Source organism: Somniosus microcephalus, chromosome 6 (assembly GCF_052327205.1).
Source record: "Somniosus microcephalus isolate GS21.2 chromosome 6, FLI_Smic_1.0, whole genome shotgun sequence".
In the NCBI taxonomy this organism is placed as follows: domain Eukaryota; kingdom Metazoa; phylum Chordata; class Chondrichthyes; order Squaliformes; family Somniosidae; genus Somniosus; species Somniosus microcephalus.
In genome coordinates this window covers 135,456,753-135,483,010 of record NC_140992.1, presented here as the reverse complement: position 1 = coordinate 135,483,010, position 26,258 = coordinate 135,456,753, and the positions used below count along the sequence as shown (strand labels likewise).

At 42.5% G+C, this 26,258-nt stretch overlaps 1 protein-coding gene across 7 annotated transcripts; it reads left to right on the top strand.

The window, feature by feature from the left end:
* Window positions 1–534: 534 nt before the first annotated feature.
* On the top strand, window positions 535–25,454 carry ing5a (inhibitor of growth family, member 5a). 7 transcript variants are annotated; one of them, XR_015078745.1, is made up of 10 exons: window positions 535–657; window positions 3,209–3,280; window positions 6,752–6,918; window positions 7,893–8,004; window positions 9,244–9,334; window positions 19,212–19,347; window positions 20,196–20,257; window positions 21,320–21,466; window positions 23,564–23,729; window positions 25,013–25,454. XR_015078745.1 is itself a non-coding variant. In XM_085990818.1 (9 exons), the coding sequence occupies exons 1-9, from the start codon at window positions 621–623 to the stop codon at window positions 25,047–25,049; spliced, it is 861 nt and encodes a 286-aa protein (XP_085846944.1). In that variant the 5' UTR covers window positions 535–620; the 3' UTR covers window positions 25,050–25,454. The 7 variants fall into 7 exon arrangements, 6 of the variants coding, with proteins under 6 accessions (XP_085846944.1, XP_085846942.1, XP_085846947.1 ...); XM_085990818.1 differs by lacking the exon at window positions 23,564–23,729; XM_085990816.1 differs by having other exon boundaries at window positions 23,564–25,454.
* The last annotated feature ends 804 nt before the right edge of the window (window positions 25,455–26,258 follow it).

Sequence of the window (26,258 nt, the reverse complement as noted above, 5' to 3'; positions counted from 1 at the left end):
CCAGCCCCCAGCCTATAGTCTATGGGGTTGGCAGTGTCATCTGTGGCACACTCGCCTCCGAGTCAGAAGGTTGTGGGTTCAAGTCCCACTCCAGGGACTTGAGCACATAAAGCTAGGCTGACACTCCAGTGCAGTGCTGAGTGAGTGCTGCACTGTCAGAGGTGCCGTCTTTTGGATGAGACGTTAAACTGAGGCCCCGTCTGCTCTCTCAGGTGAACGTAAAAGATCCCGCGGCATTATTTTGAAGAGCAGGGGAGTTATCCCCGATGTCCTGGCCAATATTTATCCCTCAACCAACATCACTAAAACAGATTATCTGGTCATTATCAAATTGCTGTTTGTGGGAGCTTGCTGTGCGCAAATTGGCTGCCGCATTTCCCACATTACAACAGTAACTACACTTCAAAAGTACTTCATTGGCTATGAAGCGCTTTGAGACATCCTGAGGTCGTGAAAGGCGCTATAGAAATGCAAGTCTTTCTTTCACAAATACAGGCCTGCGCCACAAGCGGCGCCCGATCCTGTTGGTCGACCATGAGGCGGGGTTGCCATAGCAGCGGGCCTGCCAGCGCTGCGCATGCTCGGTGCAGCGCCTTGCGAGCGGGCTGAAGGATGACAAGATGGCGACCGCGATGTACCTGGAGCATTACCTGGACAGTGAGTGCGGCGGGCCGCCGGGCCCAGCACCGGGCCATCGCAGCAGTCACCGAGGCTCAGCCAGCCGGTTGGCTCGGTCCCCGGGGAGCGGGCCTTGGCAAGCTGCGTGCTGCGGCGGCCTTACTCGAGCGAGGGAGGGGTGGTGGCAGGCAAGCGACAGTGCCGCGGCTCCGCTGGGCGAGCGTGCGGACCGGCGCTCAGCACCGGCACCTCGGGACTGGCTCCTCTGTGCTTCCTGCACAAACCGGCGCTTCTGCCTGGCCAAGTGGCAAGGCTTTACTTTTAAGTTTCGAGAAGGTTCAGGAGATTCCGGCCGCCCTAGGCCCGCACTACGCATGCGCAAAAGATTGCCCTGCTCCCGCCTCTCTTTCCCCCCCGCAAAAAGAGGCTGCAAGTATGTAAACACCTGGGAGTCTGCAACAGTGCTGGCTGGGTGGGGTAACGGGCAATGATGTGCAACAGGGGGAGGGGGTAACGGGCAATGATGTGTAACGGGGAGGGGGGGGTAACGGGCAATGATGTGTAACGGGGAGGGGGGGGTAACGGGCAATGATGTGTAACGGGCAATGATGTGTAACGGGGAGGGGGGGGTAACGGGCAATGATGTGTAACGGGGAGGGGGGGTAACGGGCAATGATGTGCAACGGGGAGGGGGGGTAACGGACAATGATGTGCAACAGGGGGTGGTGACGGGCAATGATGTGCAGGCGGGGGGGTAACGGGCAATGATGTGCAACAGTGCGGGCAGTGGGGTAACAGGCAATGATGTGCAAGAGTGCGGGCAGGGGGGTAATAGGCGGCAATGATGTGCAAGAGTGCGGGTAGGGGGGTAATAGGCAATGATGTGCAAGAGTGCGGGCAGGGGGTAACAGGCAATGATGGGCAATAGTGCAGGTAGGGGGGTAACAGGCAATGATGGGCAACAGTGCGGGCAGGGGGGTAACAGGCAAGGATGTGCAACAGTGGGGGGGCGACAGGCAATGCTGTGCAACAGTGCAGGCAGGGGGGTTAACAGGCAATGATGTGCAACGGGGTTAACAGGAAATGCTGTGCAACAGTGCGGGCAGGGGTGGTTAACAGGCAATGATGTGCAACAGTGTGGGCAGGGGGGGTAACAGGCAATGATGTGTCGGCAGTGGGGTAACAGGCAATGATGTGCAACGGGGGGTAACAAGCAATGATCTAGAACAGTGCGGGCAGGGGTTATAAGGGGCAAGGATCCGCAATAGTATTACAGGGCGGGATAAGGGGCAAGGATCTGTAGTAGTGCGTGCAGGAGGGCATGTGGGGCAAGGATTCGCAATAGTACGGGCAGGGGTGATAATGGGCAAGGATCCGCAATAGTGCATACAGGTGTTTTAATGGGGAGTGATCCTCAACTATTCCAATGCTCTCCTGACTCCAAACCTCCACCTTCTATAAACTTTAGCTGATCCAACACTCTGCTGGCCATATTCTATCCCGCTCACTCATCACCCTTGTGCTCACTGACATCTTAACTACAGTTGCAGTAAATGGGCACATTTTTAATTGAACTCTTGATTTGCAGATTCTCCACACTGATGATTACATTTTAACTGCTTTTTCATTGAATTGGTCGTTCAGCTCACTGCTGTTTTGTGAAATCTTGCTGTGTGCAACAGGCTGCCACGTATGCTTACATAACAATTCAACACACTTCAAAATAGCTCACTGGACATGAAGTGTTTTGAGAGCTGCACGAAGGTGCTATACAAATGCAAGGTTTTTTATGTTTTGCCCCTGCTTTCAGAACTGTCAACTGGATGTGGTATTTATAACACAAAGAGCAACAGGAATAAAACCCTAAACATATTTTTATAGAGCAAAATAAATCAAAACAGACCAAAAATTAGTAATCAAAGCTAATAAATGTCAATTGGCATGCCGACACCCTGCAGATTTCGACCCATCCATCCTCCAGTGGACTTCCCATTAATACCCCCTTCCTAATAAATTCTCAATTACATTCCCCCTTACACACAAACACTCCTGCTGTATTTCTCCCATACTTTGGCAGGTTCTGTTGGATTTCCCCAGCCTGCACTTTAGTTAATGGCTCCTCCCCATTCATTTCCCCCTTTGCTCATACTTTGGCTTTCCTCCAGCCCACACTATGGCAGATTCCCTGTTGCATCTCCCCTGCCCACACTATTGTGGACTCTCTCTTCATTTTGCTTACATAACTGCACTCCAAAAGTAATTGATTGTGTGAAGCGATTTGAGACATAAGCGCAAGTCTAGTTTCTCATTCCATTCCCTCCTGCCCGCACTCTTGAGGATCCTCCTGTCTGTCAGCCCCAAAATGGACTTTTGCAGATCCTTGCAATTCCCCGACTGCACTTTTGCACATTCTTCTGTTATGTTCCCCACTGCCCACAATTTTTAGATTATGTAATCATCAGTGTGGAGAACCTACAAACCTAGGGTTCAGTTCAAAATGTACCCATTTCCTGCACCAGTCGTTAAGATGCTTAATTTGGAAATGTGCTTGCAGTGAAAATGAAAACTTAAGCCACCTCTGCTCTGACAGGTATTGAAAACCTTCCCTGTGAGCTTCAGCGGATCTTCCATCTGATGCGAGACCTGGACCAGAGAAGTGAAGGTGCGTACAACACGACTAGGGAATATGTGTCAAACCTTTGGGGGTTTGGGGTTTCATTGTGCTGTGCAGTGTAGCAGTGGATCACATCATAGTGAGCTTTCAGAGTTTGGCATGAAGGTGTGAATGTATCTAAGCTTTTAATTGGAGCCCTCAATTGGTGTTTGGTCTCTTACTAACATACATAACTTAATTTTCCAGGCAGTTCTGGAAATTATTTTCCAATATCCTTTTCAATTCAAACAGTAACCGGCAAAGCTTTTTTTTAACTTATTAAAGTAAGAAATTAAGCAGTGGGCGTTGGAGCATTTTCCAACAGAATCGTAGTCGTCCCATTGAGTCTTCTCTGGTGTTCTTCTGTACATGCCACCGAGTCTAATGCCGCTCTCCTTCCTGCTTGCTTCCCGTATCCTTTATTATTCCTCTTTCTCAAGCAACTATGCAATCCCTTTTTAAAAAGTACTCATGGAGTCTACTTAGGTGATTATCTTAAATGTATGTCCTTATTACTGTCTCTCTGACCCAATGGAAACAATCTAAAACTATTTACCCTGTCATAACCCTTAATGATCTTGAAGTCCTCTTAACAGATCTAACTGGTCTTGTACAAGTTCAACTTACCTCCTTGCTTTTGTATTCTATGCCTCTAGATACAATACCAAGGATTGCACTTGCCTTTTTATAGCCTCCTACTGCATTGCCACCTTTAACGGCCTGTGTATCTGCAAAGTGCTTCTGCTGCTGTGTGCTTTTTAACTCACCAATTATCTTATAAGATGTTGGCATTCATGTTTTACCCTTTTTTGATGTTTAATATAAATGGCCTGGTTACTTTCACTGTCCTAAAAATGGTATCCTTGTGGTTTACATTTTCAGTAATTTTCCATTGCTATGCCAGAGTAGATGATGGGCTAGCACTTACAAACAGCAAGTTCTGGCATGCTCTGTGAATACTGGCAATCAAACATTTCTAGATGTTTTAGGTATAGGTGTCTCTTCGGAGTTGTAGCCTGCCAGCTTGAGTCTCTTAGGCTAACAATGATGGGTCTAAGAACTAGCATGAAATCAAGGCTTGGGCTTCTCGTGTAGACACACGCTTCTGACAAGAAACATTGTTACAGGCATTTTCACAAAGGTAAATGGTGTTGCATAGATAAGACTAATCATTCTTGTAAGTTAAGTATTTTGTTCTTATTGTGTTAAAAACCATTTTCCATTATTAAGTACTCAACTTATTGAACAAACCAAATTGGTGACCAAAAGGACTTCCCAAAAATCTTTTGAGTGATTTGATTAGTTTCCCCTATTTTTTTAATTGTTAGGTCTTGCTGACTTCTCATTCTTGGTTTGTTGTTTTAATATACCCTTCATAGTTCCTCATTGGAAGTTTATCCATCTGATTTCCTTGAATTTGACTTGCATAGCCCTTTAGTTGTGATTTTATGCTGTTTTATAACTGAAAGATTTGAGTCGAATCAGCTGCAAGAATTTTGCATATACTAAGGTTTGCTGCACAAGAGTTGATGCACAAAGGTGCGGTGTGGTGGACAAAACATACCAGAAATGTTTTTAATAACATACTAGTGGAACCCCCATAGTGACTTGGGATAATGGTATTATGCCATTTGGTATTGTGGATTTCTAGCAGTCTTTTGAGAAATTCTGGCTGTCTTACCGTGAAAACTATAAATTGGTCTTGATGATTATTTACTATGTATTCAAATTTTATCTCTTTTAAAACCCAACAAGATGGTAGGTAAGATGTACCAAAATGGAAATATTTACCATTTGATTTAGCAGCACTGGGGGAGATGCTGCAGTTTGATACTCTGGGGATTGGTGCTAGGGTTTAACAGCACAAGGGTAGCCCCTGGGGTTTGGGAGGACTCCGCTGTGGTCCCAGGCTTGGTAGCAGTGGGTGTCCTGAGGTATTGTAGCCCTTGGTTTTGCGGCACTATGGGTGGGGGGGGGGGGGGGTGTCGGGTTTGACAGTATTGAGGTGGGGGTCCTGGGGTTTGCGAGCAGTGGTGGTGGGTCCTGCAATTTGGCAGTACTGCTGCAAGGGAACTGGGGTTGGAATCTGATTTCTGGCTTCATGAGGAAGAGGCTGGGTCTGGCTGCCCTGGGAGAGGGGAACTTGGAAATAAATTTGTAAGAGATCTACTCATAGATTGTGAGTTTTGCTTTTTGATTGGATCTTGAAAAATATTTTCAGATATCATTAGTAAATAAGCATATGGCTCTTTCTATGTTTGTGCCATGCCTTTAGTCGTATAGGCCCTATGCTCTAGAATTCCCTCGCTGAACCTCTCTTCCATTAAGGTCATCCTTAAAATCCACCTCTTTTCCAAGCTTTTATTCACCCCCTTCTAATATTTCCTTTGGCTCAGTATTCAGGAATATGTTGGGCAGTGAGGTAGTGAAACTAGTTGTGTATAATAATGCCATTGATGTACAATGATATTTTATGTATTTATGCTTATGGCTGTTGTCAGTGATTCTGTGGACAGAACATAAAGAGAAGAAATGGCAGCCTTATCTGGTCCCTCATTGGAGGGGAATGCAGAGGAAATTCAGCCTTTGGTATATACTGTGGAAGTGGGGTACAAATTGAGAGTTCTGATTTTAATGAATTCATTAATTCTTCATCAAAGGCCATTTTTTCCCCAAGCTCGGAGAAAATGCTCCATTTTATCCATTGAAGGGAACAGGATGTGGAAGCACCTAATTTACAAATGGCAGATACATTGCTGGAAAAGGAGAATTTTGTGGTTATTATCCAATTTATCTTTTAAAGGACTTATGTGGTCTTTGCTCTTTCTGTATCTATGTTGCTTAAAAGAGGAAAGTTACTGCATTTAGCATTCTTGTTCTGTACTTTATTCTGTCTGTTTTCTAGGTCTTGCTTTTTTCGCACTTGTAAGGTTAAATAGTTTGTCCACATACCTTTAAGTAGCTTTTAAAAATTCCATTATGATCTGAGCCAGCATGGTGGAAAGACATTACAGTGGGCCTTGGCATCTGGGGGGTGGGGGTGGAGGTTGCGAATCAACCAGAGTTTCTGCTCCTGGTTGCTATCCCGCAGTGACCACTGGAAGTGCGCAGGTGGAGTTTGGATATGAACAGAACTTGAACTTAGTTGTGATGCCTCACCGTGACCAATTATCCTGCCAGCATTGTCTTACTTGTAAATCATAGTCATGTGTGAGGTACTAAATAATGCCTGCTTCCTGTGGAACTGTAGCCCAGCAGGGAATCAGCATTTCATGAGAGGGGAAATTGGTGAGAAAGAAGAAAGATAATGAAGAATTCCATTGTTGCACCTTATTTTCTGATGGGCAAACGTGTGGATTTGAGAGCAGTAAAGTTACCAATGGGAGGAGAGAGAGGTATGGGGGGGTGGTAAATCGTGTAAAGTAGAGGGTGCTGTTTATGTACTTGTACCTGTCTAATTGCATTGCCCGCTGTTTGCAGATAAAAAAGTAGAGATCGACAAATTGGCAACTGAATATATCTCAAACGTGAAGAACCTGTCTCCAGATCAACGGGTTGATCATCTGAAGAAGATTCAGCTTGCCTACAATAAATGCAGAGAATACAGCGATGATAAAGTGCAGCTAGCAATGGAGACATATGAAATGGTGGGTGGTCTGTTAGTCTGCAGGGGAATCCAAGATTAATTACATTTTGGGGTTGGGGTAAAAGTGCAGCAATTTTCCTCAAGGTGTAATTAGGTGGCTTGTACATGGCCTGTGGAAGAAATGGGCTTGATGAACAATGGCTTTTTATCATTGCATGCGTAACGCTCCAATAATCTATGGAATGTTTCTGAAATACCAATGGTCTATCTATTGCCATTTTCCCAAGTCATGGTAGACATTACATTAAACTGCAAAAAAAAATGCAGCTTTCACGGGTGCAATCCTAATGAACTAAACCACACACACAAATGATGCACTAAGTTGATACAAAATTTGAAAGTATCTCAAACTGACACTATCAAACCGTCTAGTGGGAGAACAGTATCCCAAGAAGACTGGGTTATTGAGGTGGAGGAAATACTGCAAATTATGTCTAGACCGAGAGATGTTTGTACTTTGTTCTGTTGCAAAATAGACCAGCAGGTATTTAACCTTCTCCATCTTTCTGCATTTACTTCATGTGTTGTTCTCCCAGCACCGTTTTGAAATTATATCACCCTTTCAATACAGAAGACATAGTTCAGAGGCAGAAGTGACATGGAAAGATAATAAAAATGATGTTTATTATGTTCTGCATTCTGAAAGGGTGATAAAATTTCAAAACTATGCCATTTTACTCAAGCTGCTAAAGTAGCATTGATACTTTAAAGTGGAACTATATTGCTGTGTGTTCAATGATCCCTAATTTCCATTACTGGCAGTATCTTCTGATGTAGTACATCTGGGGCACATAAGTGTCAGTTGGGCCGGGAGCCTGAGTGGTAGAAAAGTGTGACATTTCTCACCTCCCTGTCCCAGATTCTTTGGACTATGGCTGCTTTTCAGTGCATATTGTCACAGTGATGCAGATCTGAATATGTGAACATTCAAATTGTCTTGCGCTGTGTTAGAAATTATTTGTGTGTTTATGGCAGGTTGATAAACACATCAGGCGGCTGGATGCTGAACTGGCCAGGTTTGAAGCTGATCTGAAGGAAAAGTTGGAATCAAGTGACTATGACAGCTCAGGAGGGAGAGGTAATAAGAGTAAGTAATGGTATTAATTGTTTTGATGCAGAAAATAATTCTGAAATGGAGAACCGTGGTATTCAGTGAAAAATTACCTGCATAGGAACAGGAGGAGGCCATTCAGCCCCTCAAGCCTTTTCCGCCATTCAATTAGATCATGGCTGATCTGTACCTTAACTGCATTGACCCGCCTTGGTTCTGTAACCCTCAAGACCCATGCCTATCAAAAATCTATCGGTCTCAGTTTTGAAATTATCAATTTATCTAGCCTCAACAGCTTTTTGGGGGATTTTTAAATTTTTTAAAAACTGGGTTTGCTAACTAACTCGGTGTTGAAAGGCCACACACTGATTTTTGAGAACGCAGGTTCCAAGCAGATGTCAAAAATATGAAGCTACCAGAGATACGTGTCTCATGCAACATCTGCCTTGTTTGTTTATCTCTTTTTCTTTGATGTTACTCTTCACTACTATATACTACTTTGATGTTACTCTTCACTACCATATATCAGCCTTGAACCATGAACTATATACACTTCACCTGACGAAGGAGCAGCGCTCCGAAAGCTTGTGATTTCAAATACACTTCACCTGACGAAGGAGCAGCGCTCCGAAAGCTTGTGATTTCAAATAAAACTGTTGGACTATAACCTGGTGTTGTGTGACTTCTTACATTTGAACCATGAAGATGAGGCTAGCTGGACTGCAGACCTCAAGTTAAGTAGCACAGAAGCGTATCCATTTATCATCTCTCTCTTAATAGGGTGCGAACTTGCTGCAACTGATTTGATAAAGATTTATTAATTGTTGTGTTATTCAAATTAATTATCCTGATGCAAACTTCTCCCAGATACTCTCTTCTACATCCCCCCTCTCATTCAGTGTTGTGTCTCATGCAATTTATTTGGACGCTTGCTTTAAAAAACAAACTATGTCCAGGGAAGAACCTTCCCTTTGCTATACATGTAAAATGGAAAAAATCCATTCTCTTAAAAGGCTAAAGAGTAAATTCAAAATCATCTCACTGGCAACAGGAGAAATAGATGGGTTGAAGCTCAAAGTGCTAAAACTGAATGACAAATAGAGCTACATATATACCGTACGATAGCAAAATACTGCGGATGTTGGAAATCCGAAATAACAACAGAAAATGCTGGAAAAACTCAGCAGGTCAGGCAACATCCGTGGACAGAATATATATACATATATACCGTACTTACCTGCACATTTCACTTGCTTCTCTCTTCCCCCTTTTTAGAAGGCAGAGGCCAGAAAGACAAGAGGGGGTCTCGGGGTCGTGGCAGACGGGCATCTGATGATGATACACCAAAGAAGAAGCAGAAAGCAGGGTATGGTGGATATTTGACTTGTTCTAAAAAGTGCAGTTGATTTTCATTTTGATATTTCTTCTCTTCCCCTCATTCCATAGCAACACAGTTCCCAGCAGGTACAAGTTCACTGTGATATATGGGGAGTATTTGAATCTAATATACCCCTCCTCCAACATGCTGTAGAAAAGGACTGGCTTGTAAGAGGGGAGAATCATCATTTTATATTCTCCACAATCCTAAGGAGTTAGTCCAGGTGTGGATTTGTTCTGGGAAGCCACGTGCTGGGTGTGTTTGCTTAATGTTTTGATGTAAGACTGGAGTTTACTCATCCTTCAGCCAGCATGTAGGAGGGGGGAAGCCCTAATCAGTATCTGCAGGACCCCCTTCTCAACCTCTCCTAAGTCTCCGCTGCCTGGCTCCCTGATGGTCACACTCTCCCCTTCCTGTACTTTCCTCTGGGGTGTGACTGTGCTCTGAATAAAGCTATCCAGAAATTCCTCCCTCTCCCTTATGTTTTGGAGTGTCTCTAACTCGCACTCCAACTCAATGACTCTGAGCCGGAGTGACTGAAGGCAGAGACATTTCCTGCATATATGGGAATCCGGGTCAGCCTCGCTGTCCACAAACTCCCACATACTGCAGTCCCAACGCATAGCCTACTGCAGTCTCGACACATAAGAACATAAATAGGAGCAGGAGTAGGCCAATCGGCCCCTCGAGTCTGCTCCGCCATTCAATAAGATCATGGCTGATCTGATCCTAACCGCCAATCTACTATCACAGAACCATCTCCTGAATCTAACAGAATTAGACACACGAAATAGGAGCAGGATCAGGCTACACGGCCCCTGGGCCCGCTCCACTACCCACAGGGCCATGTCCGATCCGAACCTAGACTCATGTCCAAATTCCTGCCCGCTCCCCGTAACCCTTAACTCCCTTTACTTCTAGGAAACTGTCTATTTCTGTTTTAAATTTATGTAATGATGTAGCTTCTACAGCTTTTTGGGGCAGCATATTCCACGAACCTACCACCCTCTGAGTGAAGTAGTTCCTCCTCATCTCAGTTTTGAAAGAGCAGCCCCTTATTCTAAGACTATGCCCCCTAGTTCTAGTTTCACCCATCATCGGGAACATCCTCCCCGCATCCACCCGATCCAACCCCTTCACAATCTTATATGTTTCAATAAGATCGCCTCTCATTCTTCTGAACTCCAATGAGTAGAGTCCCAATCTACTCAACCTGTCCTCATATGCCCATCCCCTCATCCCCGGGATTAACCGAGTGAACCTTCTTTGTACTGACTCGAGAGCAAGTATGTCTTAAGTATGGACACCAAAACTGTATGCAGTATTCCAGGTGCGGTTTCACCAATACCTTGTACAACTGAAGCAATACCTCCCTATTTTTATATTCTATCCCCCTAGCAATGAAAGCCAACATTCCATTGGCCTTCTTAATCACTTGCTGCACCTGCATACTAACCTTTTGAGTTTCGTGCACCAGGACCCCCAGATCCCTTTGTACTTCAGTACTTTCCAGTTTCTTGCCATTAAGATAATAACTTGCTCTACGATTTTTCCTGCCAAAGTGCATAACCTCACACTTTCCAGTATTGTAATCCATCTGCCAAATCTCTGCCCACTTACTTAGCCTGTCTATGTCCCCTTGCAGGTTTTTTATGACCTCCTCACTCACTACTTTCCCTCCCATCTTAGTATCATCTGCAAACTTTGATATGTTACACTCGGTCCCCTCCTCCAAATCGTTAATATAGATTGTAAAGAGTTGGGGACCCAGCACTGACCCTTGCGGAACACCACTAGTTACTGATTGCCAGTCTGAGAATGAACCATTTATCCCAACTCTCTGCCTTCTGTTAGATAGCCAATCCTCTATCCATGCCAGAATATTACCCCCAATCCTGTGATTTTTTATCTTAAGCAATAATCTTTTGTGTGGCACCTTGTCAAATGCCTTTTGGAAGTCTAAATACACTACGTCCACTGGTTCCCCTTTATCCACCCTATATGTTACTTCCTCAAAGAACTCCAGCAAATTTGTCAAACATGACTTCCCCTTCATAAAACCATGCTGACTTTGTCCTATTAAATTATGATTATCCAAATGTCCTGTTACTGTCTCCTTAATAATGGACTCCAAAATTTTACATACCACAGATGTTAGTTTCCAGCCTTCTGTCTACTGCCCTTTTTAAATAAGGGTGTTACATTAGCAGTTTTCCAGTCTGCCGGGACCTTTGCTGAGTCCAGGGAGTTTTGGAAAATTATTACCAATGCATCCACAATCCCTACCGCCACTTCCCTCAAGACCCTAGGATGTAAGCCATCAGGTCCAGGTGATTTATCTGCCTTTAGTCCCATTATTTTACCGAGTAGCACTTCCTTAGTGATTTTGATCGTGTTTAGCTCCTCTCCCCCTTTAGCCCCCTGTTTGTCCAGTGTTGGGATATTCTTAGTGTCTTCTACTGTAAAGACTGATACAAAATATTCATTCAGTGTTTTTGCCATCTCCATATTTCCCACCATTAATTTCCCGGTCTCATCCTCTAAGGGACCAACATTTACTTTAGCCACCCTTTTTCTTTTTATGTAACTATAAAAACTCTTACTATCTGTTTTTATATTTTTTGCTAATTTACTTTCATAATCTATCTTCCCTTAATCAATCTTTTTGTTATTTTTTGCTGCCTTTTAAAGTTTTCCCAATCTTCTATCCTCCCACTAGATTTGGCTACCTTATATGCCCTTGTTTTTAGTCGAATACTATCCTTAATTTCTTTACTTAGCCACGGATGGCTGTCTTTTCTTTTATACCCTTTTCTTCTCAGTGGAATATATATTTTTTGGCAGTTGTAAAATAACTCCTTAAATGTACACCACTGATCATTTATCGTCTTACCCTTTAATCTATTTTCCCAATCCACGCCACTCAATTCTGCTCTCATACCTTCATAGTCTCCTTTATTCAAGCTTAGCACGCTTGTTTGAGATCCAACCTTCTCCCCCTCTAATTGAATATGGAATTCAACCATGTTATGGTCACTCATTCCAAGGGGATCCTTTACTAGGACATTTTTAATTAATCCTGTCTCGTTACACAGGACCAGATCTAAGGTTGCTTGCCCCCGGTCGGTTCAGTTACATACTGCTCAAGAAACCCATCCCTAATACACTCAATGAACTCATCCCCAAGGCAGCCCTGCCCAATTTGATTTGTCCAATTAATACGATAGTTAAAATCCCCCATAATTATAGATGTTCCCTTATTACAAGCCTCAACTATTTCCTGATTGATACTCCGTCCAACAGAGTTGCAACTGTTCGGAGGCCTATAGACTACGCCCACTAGTGTTTTTTTCCCCTTATTATTCCTTATCTCCACCCAAACTGTTTCATTATCCTGATCTTTTGACCCAATATCATTTCTCTGTATTACAGTGATTCCTTCCTTTATTAACATAGCCACCCCACCTCCCCTTCCTTCCTGCCCGTTAAATAACCTGGTATGTTTAATTCCCAGGCATTGTCACCCTGCAGCCATGTTTCTGTAATGGCCACAAGATCATACCCATATGTAGTTATTTGTGCCATTAACTCGTCTATTTTGTTACGAATGCTACGTGCATTCAGATAGAGAACTTTCAAATATGTTTTGTGACACTTAGTTCCTGCTTTTGCCCTTTTTATTACTTTACCTTTTACTCCATACCTTCTGCCCCCTCCTGACACGCTCTGGTTTTTAATTTCCCCACTGCTACCTAAGTCTATGACCTTCTCTGTTGTCATTTTTATTATTTGCTCTCTCGGAACCTCCCCCCCACTAGTTAGTTTAAAGCCCTCTCTACAGCCCTAGTTATATGATCACGTAGCCTGCCCTGCTATCTCGAGTCTTTTTTATTTATTTGTTTATCGATAGCCTGAATTAAATTTAGGTAGACTACTTTTGTTAAAAAAACAAATTACTTACTGTTTACTCACCCGATTTACACGCCCTCAGAGCTGCTCCTCCTCCATGCTCGCCGTGACGTCACTGCTGACGTCGCTATCAGAATTCCAAGAATCCTCTGGTGTTTGTGCTAGCCAGCTCCTCCCTCGGTGCTCTGCACTGACTGGCAATTCTCTCTCACTCCTTTTAAAACACGGCCGGCTCCTCCCTCGGTGCTCGATTGGAGCTAACTTCACGTTTGTGTTTCAGTGCCAACGTTTTCCTGTCCCCAAACTGATTTACAATCCTTCAGAATGTAGTATCCCCATATCTTGGAAATGTATTACTTACGGGCCCTCATCTGAACTGGCAGCCATTTTTGGTTCCCCAATGCATGTCTATTCAGTGAGGTCTCTTCAGTTGATCCTGCTTTGGCAATGGTCTCAGTTATCTCAGCCAGTGTGGATCAACCAAGCTGAAGCTCTGGCTTTCAGGTGATGGGCCTAGGAGTGCAGTGTCCTCCTCAGGAGATCCCCTACGCCATCTTCTCCCCAGCTGATAACCAGACACATCCCTCTTGGTGGGGGGCAGATCTTCAGGATGCATGGGCTCGATGTAAGTGAAATACAGCATATCTGCTTGGCATAACTGCTACTACTACAACTTGCATTTATATGGTGCCTTTAACGTAGCAAAACATCCCAAGGCACTTCACGAGCGATATCAATAAAAAATTTTGATAAGCCACAAAAGGAGATATCAGGACAGATGAGCAAAAGCTTGGTCAAAGAGGTAGGTTTTTAATAACAACCAACTGAAGTTATGGGTGTTGCAGCTGGGCCTGGAATATTTCCCGGCACTGATGTAGGGCAAATCTTTGATTATATGATGTGACAGTGGAGCTATACTGTTAGGGAATTAATGTTCTTGCTTATAAGTTTATAAGTTATTCCACATGATAATAGGGTTCAAAAGTACGCATTAGCTTTCATAGGAATTAAGCATACAATGATGACTATTATTAATAATTACACATATACTTAAGATTGCACTTCCGATAATTCACATGTTACAATTCTCGAGCTCTAGGGGATCGGCTGGCCAAGCCTTGTTGAATTCTGAAGTATCTATTCTAATAGCCCTCTTTTTATACCTTTCTTTCACTTTGACTACGTGAGAACCCGCTTGTTATCAAAGGATTACCTCATCCCGTTATTAATGAATTTCAGTTTTAACAAGTAGGCCTAACCCATAAATCTTATGAAGGCTTTATCTTGACTGAGTTGTCAATCAAGTCATTCAACTGGATGAGTTATCACTTGCCTTGCGCAGATGTGTTCTTGAAGGAGTTAATCCCAAGGAGAACAGCTAAGGTTAAGAAAGCTTGTAGCTGAATGCTTGTTAGCTAAAGTCTCTGTCCGGTCAACAAAACTGACTTTTCCAGCCTTCTAACAGAAACTTACTTAACAGGCAAAAGCTAAAAATTAAGAATTAGCTGTGTACAAACAAGGCAGTACCTATTCCCAGTCCCTCTATCAAGAATCAGTCCTGCTTGCTGTTGGTGGCTGAACAATGGGGTGATGCACTCCGCTCAGCTCAAAGCTTGGCTGGGGTAGATAGCACAGTAGCCAAACCTTTCAGCCATTTGACAGTACACCCTCATGAGTGAGGAGTACGAAACCACACGAAAAGGAGTACCTGGAGATGAAAGCTGTTTGTCTCACTGCTGGTCACCAGGTCGCATCAGTCTGCTCAAAGATAAGGGATATATTGACCACCTCTTTGACACAGGTCTCTACATAGGATATACGGCACAGAAACAGGCCATTCAGCCCAACCAGTCCTGTTTCTACTGATCCCAAAAGGTTGGAGGGAAAACAGTTGAAGTGATTTTGGTGGCACCTTACCGTTGCTGCAAGCCTCATTTCCCAGACATCCTAATGTCAAGCACTGCCCACTTTCTCTACCCGTAGATAAGATTTCTTCTCTCAACTGTCAGGCCAATTTCTGGTTGATAGCCTGACTATCGAGCAGATCAGTTGTTGGACCGAGATCCACCTTTTACAGTTGCCACCTTACTTAATTTACACAAGTTCTTTTCAAAGGGGGTATGAAGCCAAATTGAAAAAATTGTCCATTGGGGCTCTACCAAATCTGTGGGCTCCATCTCATGTAGTGTTACTCCCATCTTTGAATATCTCCATCTAGGTTAAACTGTATCTGTATTTGTGCACTTGTTGAAATTACTGTGGTCTTTCATCAAATCCATTAGGGCACACCCCTTGGTACTTTGCTTCCTGCAGGCATAGTTACACAGTAAAATGAAAAGGAAAAACTGCAAACACTGGAAGGCTGAAATAAAAACAGAAAATGCTGGAAATATACAGCAGGCCAGTCAGTAACAAGAAAATATGTTTTTGGTGTGTACTTCATCTGAATCCTTTTTCTTTACAGATACTATGTATTGACAGCATTTTCTGTTTTGGTCACTATTGGCTAACTTGGACCTCAGTTTGGTTTTCACAAGTTAATGTATTCTCTGTTCGAACCATTTTGAATGTGTGACCTTGTGTTTCCATCATGGGAACTGGTGCTGCTAATGGCTCTGATTTCTGTGCACAGGATTAGTGAACTTAAAAACTTGAGAAATTGATCAGCAATGTTTGAGATGCCATTCTGTTGGCGCAGGGAGATAAAAACAGAATTAGATTTCCTATCTTAAATTAAATTGAGAGACCACTTTAGACACAAGTCCAGGGTGCACTGTGGGTTTCTATCTAGAGTCCTCTCTGTTTCACTTAGGATCGGAAATTATAATTTTCCATTTTGATAATCTTGTGTATAAATTGAAGCTAGAGCAATGTTTTCATTATGTGGACATGCTTCGAAGTCTGTGTACTTACATAGATTTGACAAAATCCCATTGAAAGGCTAGGCAGTTGGGACAAGTCAGTGTGCAAGTAGCAGATAGTGAAATGGGTGGAGCACTGCATTCTCTACTGATCATCTCTCTGGGGGGGGGTGGGGGGGGGGAGGTCGGTGGTGGGGGAACCTAGTGGTTCAATCAAAGGCCATTCCGCCTATTCTACAGCCTCTTTCTGGGCATCACTAACTTGAGTTCTGGTCAATAACATCTGTAGTAACCCACATACATTGTCTGGTGATCATCTGGTGAAAGTCCTGTTGGTTGGGGTTTCTTGATGCTGCTTGGTTAGTCGCCTGTGGGGCATGGAGCTTATAGATGATCACCTACCTTGTGGGATTGTCTTCATTCTTTGAATGATATGCATCTTCGACACACCCCACTCTCCCCTGAGCATTCTCTCAGACCTTGAACAAATGCTTGTTTTTGGACTTGAGGATTTGGCTTGGCCTTTCTGTGGGTCAGAATGAATTAGAGCAGCAATGTATGACATGGAATTGTATAAGACACAGTAGCAGAATGCAATGTGCAATACTACCCAAAGTCTCTGCCATCAAAATACCATTGAGTAACTCTTGCAATTGGAGGATGTACATCATTCATATTAAAAAAAACACCCTATGAGGGATGTACTTTATCTTTTGAACATTTAGTTTCTCCCTGTGGGTGTCTCCTTACACAGGAGAGCTGCTTAAGTGAGCAATTCCACTGAGAAATCAGAACATTGGCACTTGGGACCAGCCTGGGTGCTGAGCTCAAGACATCTTTCTTACACTGTTGTAATGTTTGCTGCATTATGTGACTCCACTTCAAAAAGTACTTCACTGTCTGTAAAGCGCTTTGGGACATCTTGAAGTCATGAAAGGTGTTATATAAATGCAAGTCTTTCTTTATCTGAGCCAGAAAAGGTGATTGATAGCTGAGTAGACAACAGCTGAATATCTTCAACAAGGCAGCAGATTTTTATGTAAGTCCTTTCCCCATTGCATTGATGGGAGACTTCTTACATTGAACTTACTCTCCTCACATACACACCTCCCGTTAAGCTGTGTGGGTGAAGAGACAAAAAGGAAGAATTTGTGGTGGGAGTGACCATGAGCTTCAAGGTTGATTTGCTGATTTTATAATTAATCTGTGTGGTACTATTCATAAGCTTCTCAACGACAGTCGTGCATCTAATTTGAACATGCACGGATAGGACAGAATGAGTTATATGGTGAGCTACTTTATCCAACCTCTTAAGATAACCCCATGATGAACACTTTTACGGAACTGTTTCTCGTCCTCATGCATAACTCAAATAGCTGTTTTTTGCCTTATCTGTACACTATCAAGAAATTATTCCTTAGTATAGGGATACTCCATGTGTCTCTGTTGCCAGCCACCAGCCAAATTACTTTAGTGAGTTGTCATCTTGTTCTACCATGTGCCGGGTGAGAGACCTTAGAGATGGCTGTTGAAAGACGTTGAACAAGTGGTAGCCATGTCGTCTTTAAAAACAGCCAGAAATGGAAGTGCAATGCTTGGGGATAACAGGCTGAGTAAAGGTGGACACTGAGTGTCAGTGGGGCACGTAGTTGTCAGCCCTAAGTTTTAAAAAAAAAAGACTTGATCCCATAACCCGTTCCTGCCAGTGAGGACAAATAACTATTAAAAAAAAAACAATCCTGGCAATCTGAAATAAAAGTCACAAATGTGGAAAGTACTCAGCAGGCCCATTGTCCTCTCTAAAGGGAACAGTTGCATTAACAGGTTTTTACTCCTGTCAGCAAGAATTTGAGTCTGGTACCGGTTTGGTAGAGATACCAATACTTTTAATGAGGAATGGGATGAACAGAATAATGAATGGTAGAGAGGTGTGTGTCACGTGAACAGGTGCTGTTTGTGATGGAAGCAACTTGAGGTGACGAATTGAAGTATAATATTGTCTATCACACTGTCACATTTCAAAATCTTTACCTATTTGCCTGAGAGGTTGTTTTGGGCAACTTTATATTAGTGTTGCTATGTGTTTTAATTTGGTTTACAAGGAGTTCACTCCATGAACACATTGTTCAGGATGCCAAGTAGCACCTTTACTGGTGTACTAGATGAAGTAGCTAACAGAATTGTGTATACTCAAAATACCGTATCAGTTTGAGACAATGAGTGGCGTCGTTAACACATTCCAGAGAGGTTTCCTACATTACAACAGTGACTACACTTCAAAAGTACTTGATTGGCTGTAAAGTGCTTTGGGACGTCCTGAGGTTGTGAAAGGCGCTATATAAATACAAGTCTTTCTTTCTTTCTATAATGTTGGATTGATTTAATTCATTGAGAACAGCAGGAAGCTGGGGGTGGAGTTCCTTATTTGAGCTAGTAGTTTTGATTAGCAGCTCAGTAAGCCAATCCACAAGCTGAGGAAGAACCAGACATTAGGCTGTTGGCTTCCCCTCTCTGTAGGAGGACTAAAGCAGTCTGCAGGAGGTTTGTGTCTGGAATAGTTAGAGAGAGGCACAGTGATCCCGCATTCTAAGACAGTGCCTGTTGTTTCAGTATTAATGTGTAAAGTGAGTTAAGCTCACGTCAAGGTTTGCATAATTTATTATTTTTGATATTAGGAGCGATAGGAAATCCATAAATCTTGCTGTTAAAGTGGCATTCTGTTCATTTATGTATTTTGCTTAAAATAAACCAGTTTTTTGGTTTACAATTAGCTTATGAATAAAGTGCTCATCAGTCCACCTGAGAAATGTACGTGGCAACATCTGTAAGATCACAGTATCCAGTACACATAATGAGGGGTCTTATTGTTACAGGTCGTGGGCCATCCGATCATTTAGCTAGATTTTGGGTAGTAACGGTACTAACCAGATTGTAGGGGATGTGGGGTTCGTTACAGGAGTGACCAATGACGCTGAACTTAAGAGACTATTTAGTCAGACCTCAAATTTGTATCAGACATATTAAGAAAAACATCAATTCAAACCAACTTATTTAACTATTTAAGACGTGTGATAATTTTGTTCCTCCTTCTTTAGGTCTGAATATTCTGACTCCATTTTGAAAATGCACCCATCTGATGTGTTGGACATGCCAGTTGACCCCAACGAACCCACCTACTGTCTGTGTCACCAGGTTTCTTACGGAGAAATGATTGGCTGTGATAACCCAGATGTAAGTACTTAGGATTTGGATTGGCCGAATTGTGGGGGAATATTTCTAGTGTTTTAGTTTTATTTTCTGTTGCCAATACTGTTTTAAATACCATTCCTATTAATAATTAGAGCTGGGTAAAGAGTGGTTGGTACTTTGTTCTTTATGCATAGAGGTTTAAATGCAGAGTAACTAACTTGCTGAACTAGAGTTTTTGGAGCATGCATTAGGCTATGAGAAATCCATGTCTGCCTGTGCGTTCAGCAACTACAAGGGTCACATACAAAGTAACTCCATATTCTGAGAACCTTTGGTGTTAGTTTGAAAAATCACTACTTGGTTTGAAAGTTCCATCATCTGCTGTTGGAGACTCTTTCTGTACAAGGTTTGGGTGGAGGGAGTGGCTGGAACCTTTGTAAATTAATGGTGTTACAGCCCAGTTTTTCTTGCAGAAACCCCTCATACCCCTTCTCCTGCCTCCATTTTTAATGCATCTATCTCCAATCAAGTGGGTGAACAAGGGATCTGGTTCTAGAGCCTTGTGCATGTGCTGCTCTCAACAGTAGATATAACCGTGTGCTGCGAGGTGATTTCCAGTCTCTCCTCTACCTGGCTGCCAAGCACCTAACCAGCTGCATCTGGTTGCTATCAATGTGCTTTAAGTAGATGCTGTGATACATTCTCAGTTAAATCCAGGATCTTAACATCTGTAACCAAACTGCAACTCAAAACTGTTACCTGTGGGTTCTGCTGTATGAGCAAGTTGAGACAGAGACTTGAAATAGTTATTCTGGTTTGTGTAGAAATATGCCAGTTGTTCTGATATTTTGTCAATGGGATTAATCTTTTTTCTGCTTTGTTACCGATAGTGCCCAATTGAGTGGTTTCACTTTGCTTGCGTGGACCTCGCAACAAAACCAAAAGGGAAATGGTAAGTACGGCTAGCCAGCACAAGTATTGTACAATTCTACTTGGGAAAAGCAAGGTCTCTGACAAAAGATTAAAATGATCAGTGGACATTGAATTTCTGGCCACAAGGAAGAATGATCCTGGAGGCAGAAGGTGCTTGGTTTGTAGCTGGTATTAGAAGTGGTGGTAGCTGTGGTCCGAGCTCTAAACGTCTACAGGTTAATTTACACTAAAGCAATAGCAAAGTGTAACTGTTCGCACTGATTCAGCTGTTGTACACCTTTAGCCACCCTTTCCTCAGGGCAGGCTTTGTAGATGTGAATGACAATAACTCAATTTAGGGGATGGGGAAGGAAGATGTTGAGGAATTCAAGGAATAACATTGCGAGGCACATGGTGAAGACTGCCTGTTTACTTCTCCGTTCTTGTTTGTGTACAGGTTCTGTCCACGATGTACCCAGGAAAGGAAAAAGAAGTGAAGCTACTCCCTGCTCACTTGCCTCCACATTGCGCTTTTTGTTCTTGTATCTTCACGTTGTTGCAATTTTATTTAACCTTCCGTAATTTGTGGCTGGGGTGGGAGGCTTTGTTTTATTTCACTCCTATGACTGGTTTAATGAAAACCAGTTGAGGATTTTGACATTTCATTTCCAGGTAAATGAACCTCTGTTGGACATTGAAGGCGTCTGCAGCTGACTAAGCTGGGATGTATCGTTCAGTCCACGATAGTTCCTGAGTCAAGAGGTTAGAGATCCATTCCAAGGTCAACTTGGTGAGGCCTGAGCATGCCATTAATAAATGGGAATGATATGTGAAAATGTACATGGGTTCTTGTTGAAGTTAGAGAACAGGGAGCCATTGTGGAAATTATCAAACCTTTTTTGAAGTCACCATATTGAAACTACAGCAATAAACATTGGCTTTAGCAACTTGATTACTCCAAATTCCTGCTCCCTTAGGCCCTAGAGATACCAGTACAGTAAAACTGGGATGCACACAGCTGCCAAAGGGAAAAAAATGTTGTAATTCACTGGATACTAAAGATAGCATTTACCATTGTAACCACTGCTGTCCCTGGTCCCAGGAAGACATCAGATTTGTGTATCAGTTGCAGTTGTGTAGAACGCACGTGGAGCGTAGCAAGTGACCACACGGTGGCAACTGTTGACTGGGATTTGGTGTTACCCGAGACCAAAACTGCTTTAAGAAAGGAAATGACAGTCTCTCTAAGGTTGGTATTAACAGGGATTTGGTGATATTAAGTGGGGTGCACAGTTTTGTGATATGCAAAATAATATATATGAATGTGATAGTAAGAAAAACCTTTATACTTTGACAAAAAATATGTTTTAAGAAAAATGGGAATGTCCATTTTATCGTGCAATATTGTGATTTATAGAAGCATTGTGATACTTTCATAAAGGACTATCCATTGAAAGGATTATAAGGCAGAGTTGTAGACTCTGGAAAATATCTCACTGAAGTTGGAGCTTGTAACTTATAGGGCCACAACTAAAGAATGGGATATTTTATTTTAAACCACTGCTGTTGGTATGTACTCTTTATACCACGTGTCTTTTTTAATATATATACATTTGAATATTTTTAAGACTGCTTCAGCCTGTTCAGTATTGAAGGAAGATTTTAAACCAAAATAAAACCTATACCAGTTTTTTTCTTGAAGAATAATATGAAGTCAGTCTTGCCATGGTGAATAAACAGGGACTCAGTGTGGCTGGCATAACCAATATTCGACCAAACTTCAAGGCTTAAACAATATGTATCTCGAATTCAGAGATCCTGAATTTGCAGGAGCACATGTTTGTAGATGTTCCAGGATTGAGCATTATAGATCCAAGTTCAGGGGTGATGCTTCACATGCCTCCTACAGTTGAATTATAAATTTGTAGGACAATTGGACATGACCTGCCACTTCTAGTGGTTTTGTTTCTGGTCAGCCGAGTGTCTTACACATGTGGAAACCTGGTAAGCTTGTCTAAGAATCTCAGAACTGAGCTCCTGAGAAACCTACACCTGTGCAATTCCTGTTTGCTTCACATGGAGTGCAAATTCTTATCCTATAGGGACACACTCTACTTGCCTAGGTTCAGAGAGCTTTGGTACAGGTTGGCAGACCTGAGGCTGTGGGACTCCCAACTGTGTGCAGGGGTACGGCTAGAATGTAACCAGCGAAAACCATGCAGCTTATCATGTAGAAGCATTGGTAAGCTCCCCACTGCTTATCTGGCTGGGACCACTCTACCCATTAAGCAATTGGTTTAATGAAGCTGAGTGGGCTGAATCTCAGTTGCCAGTGACTGGTCTATCCCTCAGATCCCAGCTGGTCAATCACTAACAGTGCACTGGAGTGCTGCAGACCTAGCCTGGTTCAGGCATCAGATTATCAAGACTGCCACAGAGGGTGGACTTGGTTTTGATCTTCTGCCGTCAGGCAGGTAAACTTGGAGCTACTTTGACTCCAAAGAGACGTGGGTGGAATTCTGAGCACTGCACAGGGTGTTCAATACAGAAAGAGTTTCTCCGAACTGGAGGTGAATGAGAAGTGAACTGGCAGTAAGTCCTGTTTACCTGACCACTTGTGCGATACAAGATCAGAAATGTATTGTGCTAGCACTGACCTGTTTAATACGGAGCCTGCAGGTTATTTGTGTAAATTAGAATGTTTTTATAGTGAATCTGTGTGGCTCAGGTCTGTCAGCTGTTGGTGATGGGCCCCAGAGCCCACTGATATCAGCCTCATGTTGCACCCACTTGCTGATAGCTCCACTCCTCAGTTTGTTTGCAATGCACCAGTCAGATCACACTGTTGTTTTCAGTTTTGGTCACCGTACCGCAAAAGATGATTTGGAACTCTACCGAGAAGAGAAAGACAACTTGATCCCAAGTATGAAGGAGCCTAGCCACAATGAGAAAGAAATAATACTTGAGGGTTAGAAAGAAAGTGGTTAATAATAGACTCTGAAGCATTTAAATACTAAATGATCTACATAAGGTACAGATTATTTAATGTATGACAATACGCCAAAGAAGTAGGAGGCCATAAATGGAAATGAGAAGTAAACAACAGGTATCGAGAAGAACTTCTACTCAAACAATGATAAATGTTTGGAATAATCTACAAGCAGGGTAATGGAAAGAAAAACATTGGAGTTATTTAAAATACAATTCGATTCCATTATGGAGTGCTAATGGCCTAGAGGAATGAGCTTGGATGGGTGAAATAGCTATTTCTCATTCCTGAATTTTTAATGTTTTTACAAGTGCTGTTTAACTGATAAGATCATCAATGCTGTGATTCTCATTTTAGATTGTTAATCGCTGCTGTAAATATTCTTGAACTGATAGACCATGTTTGAAAACTTATCACCGATAAAATCTATACAACATCCTACTTCACCGTTATCTATGGTAGAAAAATGTATGCTGGCCAGTTAAGGAGTGGCAAGACTTGTGGAGCTGAGGTGCTTTCCACGGTGAGGGAGAATGCCACAGTGAACCAATCTGACCTATTGTCTAGGCAAAACCTGGGATCAGGTTCCCTATCTAATGCCTATGGTAGATATTAGTACTGCATGCTAGGAGAGTTGTAAAGGAAAATACAGTAGCCAGCTTCAACATGGACATTAATGGGCAAAAATAGTTCTGGGAGACGGAGATATTGACACATAGTCAGCCAACATCAACCCATCTTTGCATAGAGTGACCACAATCTCAAGAAGTTTGGATGGGAACTGGTTTTGCTATGTAACTCATTGGCCACTATTATTCCAAGATTATTTTAGCCATGTATTTTCTTAGTCCTCTCGCATCTAGTGTTTGTGAATGTTGGGAAGTACGTTCTACCTCCTCATACAGATCTGTTGGTATCGCTAAGGTGTAGCTAAAAGTACAGTTTTTAAAATGAGACGGATTCAGTATCTAGTTCCTCTTGTGATGATTTGTATCCAGTCTTGGTCTAATCCAATTGAATCAAGCAAGGAGTAAGAATCCAGAAGGCACAGTATTAGGAAGACTGAATGTCCTGAGAGAAAAATTCAGAGTTTGGGTGGGGGTTGTATGGTTGTGTTTGGGATGCAGCTTTTTAAAAACATGTTGTTTTTCCCTTTATCTTCCTCCCTGTTTGGAAAGCAACTGAGCTCCCACTTCAGTAATTGCTGTTCTCCCAACCCCTACTTTCCTGCAGCACAGTTAACCTAGTGGCATGTTGAAGCTCCACTGTGTCGTTCCTTCTTTATAAAAAAGAAATATTTATGACGATTACATTTCTCTCAACATGTTTTTTTTTGTTTTCCCACCCATTAATGTAAAGTCACTGTTGGTGTAAACAGCATACCTTTCGGGGAACTGACCACATTTATAGATCCACAAATATGTGGATCTAAGCATCTGCTGTTGGTTTGATGCTGCATGTTCATGTTAAATAAACACAAATTGTACAAATGAGGACAACATACACCACCTTGCCCATTGTCCTCCTGTTTACACTCCATAGTAATTGGGCTTCCACATTACACAACAGAGACCGGCATCTGAGTTAAATTTTATAAAAGGGGGAGCAGCACAGAGAGCCCTCTCCCTAAACAGGAACAATTTTACAGGCAAGTCTAAAAGCACTTTAGTACATAAAATTTCATCTGTGAGCTGTTTATAATCTGAGTTATAGTAAGGGGCCATGTGTAGTCGTTTCAGACCTTGCTATGAAAGATATTCTGTGTGTGACAGGCTTTTAGTTAATCATTTAGTGTACATTTTTCAGAAGAAAATGCTCTGTCACCATGAACATTGGACAGTAAGGAGACAGCGGGCAGGGCGACAGATGCTGCCTGTTGTGTAGGCTTTGTTGGCGATCAGTTTTTTGCCTGGATCACCTTGTTTGAAAGGGATAACTGCAGTAATGAAGGAGCAGCTGTATTTTTGTTTTTTGGGGCTGTATTTGGAAGAAACGCAGCTGAACCAAGCCATGGGTTTATCAGACAGCTCGGACAATCTGATTCCTAACAATGCTGATCTTTCACCTTCTGTTATACAGTTGCTCATAATGCCTTTTAGTTTGGACATTGTGGATGTTCCCTTTGTAAATGAGAAAAATTATTGTGAACTTTTTAAAAAAAAAAAAGAAAATTATAGTATTGTATATCTGTATTTTTAGATGATGTAATAATGGTTATATTGTCAAAATAAAGTATTTTTGGGAACTGTATTGTCTACTAAATAAATATAATTACAGTAGTATCACCTATAAATAGTATGGTTGCACCCTCTGTTAAGCAGATCTCTTGGGTGCTGTGTTCATTCAACATGGGATTGGACACTTATTAGAGTCCTTGTGCCAACACAAGTTGCAGAAGTTCTGCTGAGACATTACAATGGCCTGGTCAAACCACACTTGGAGTACTGTGTTCAATTTTGGATATTGCACAGTGAACGGTACAGAGAATGTCAATATGACTGATCCTAACTGTAAAGGGAATGAATATGATAAAATATTAAAGACAAGCTTCACATTCTGCCGAGCAGGGTTTAAGGGTATAATGCCGTGTTGAGGTGTATAAAATATTGTAGAACAAACTCAGATTATTACAGTACTTCAAATTACACCAGAAAGTAGACGAAAGGACGTAAATTTTCAGGAGAACTTGTTCATTGAAAGTGTGCCAAATCTTTGGAATAATTTCCCAGGTGGAAAGTACAATTGAAATGCTACATTGCAAGAGTTACATAGGAACAGGACTAGGCCATTCAGCCCCTTAATCCTATTCTACCATTCAATTAGATTGTGGCTGATCTGTAGCTCAACTCCAATCGGGGCTGGATTTTCCTCTGGGCAAGTTCGCTGTGGGAGGTGGGGTGGAGTTCATTGAACATACAGGGCAGGCTCCCAGTGGTATCTCTGCTGCATAGAGGGATCCCACCACTGCCAGCAAAGAGAATACAGCAATGCTGCAGTGGGCCACTCAGCTGTGCCCGAAAGGGGAGGAGCCATGATTAAAGGAGGCAGACTG

Excerpts from the sequence above, each read along its gene's own strand:
- ing5a (XM_085990816.1), top strand. The coding sequence starts at position 621 with ATGGCGACCGCGATGTACCTGGAGCATTACCTGGACA. Across the intron at positions 658-3,208 it reads CCTGGAGCATTACCTGGACA|GTATTGAAAACCTTCCCTGT; the intron begins GTGAGTGCGGCG and ends CTGCTCTGACAG. Across the intron at positions 6,919-7,892 it reads CAATGGAGACATATGAAATG|GTTGATAAACACATCAGGCG; the intron begins GTGGGTGGTCTG and ends TGTTTATGGCAG.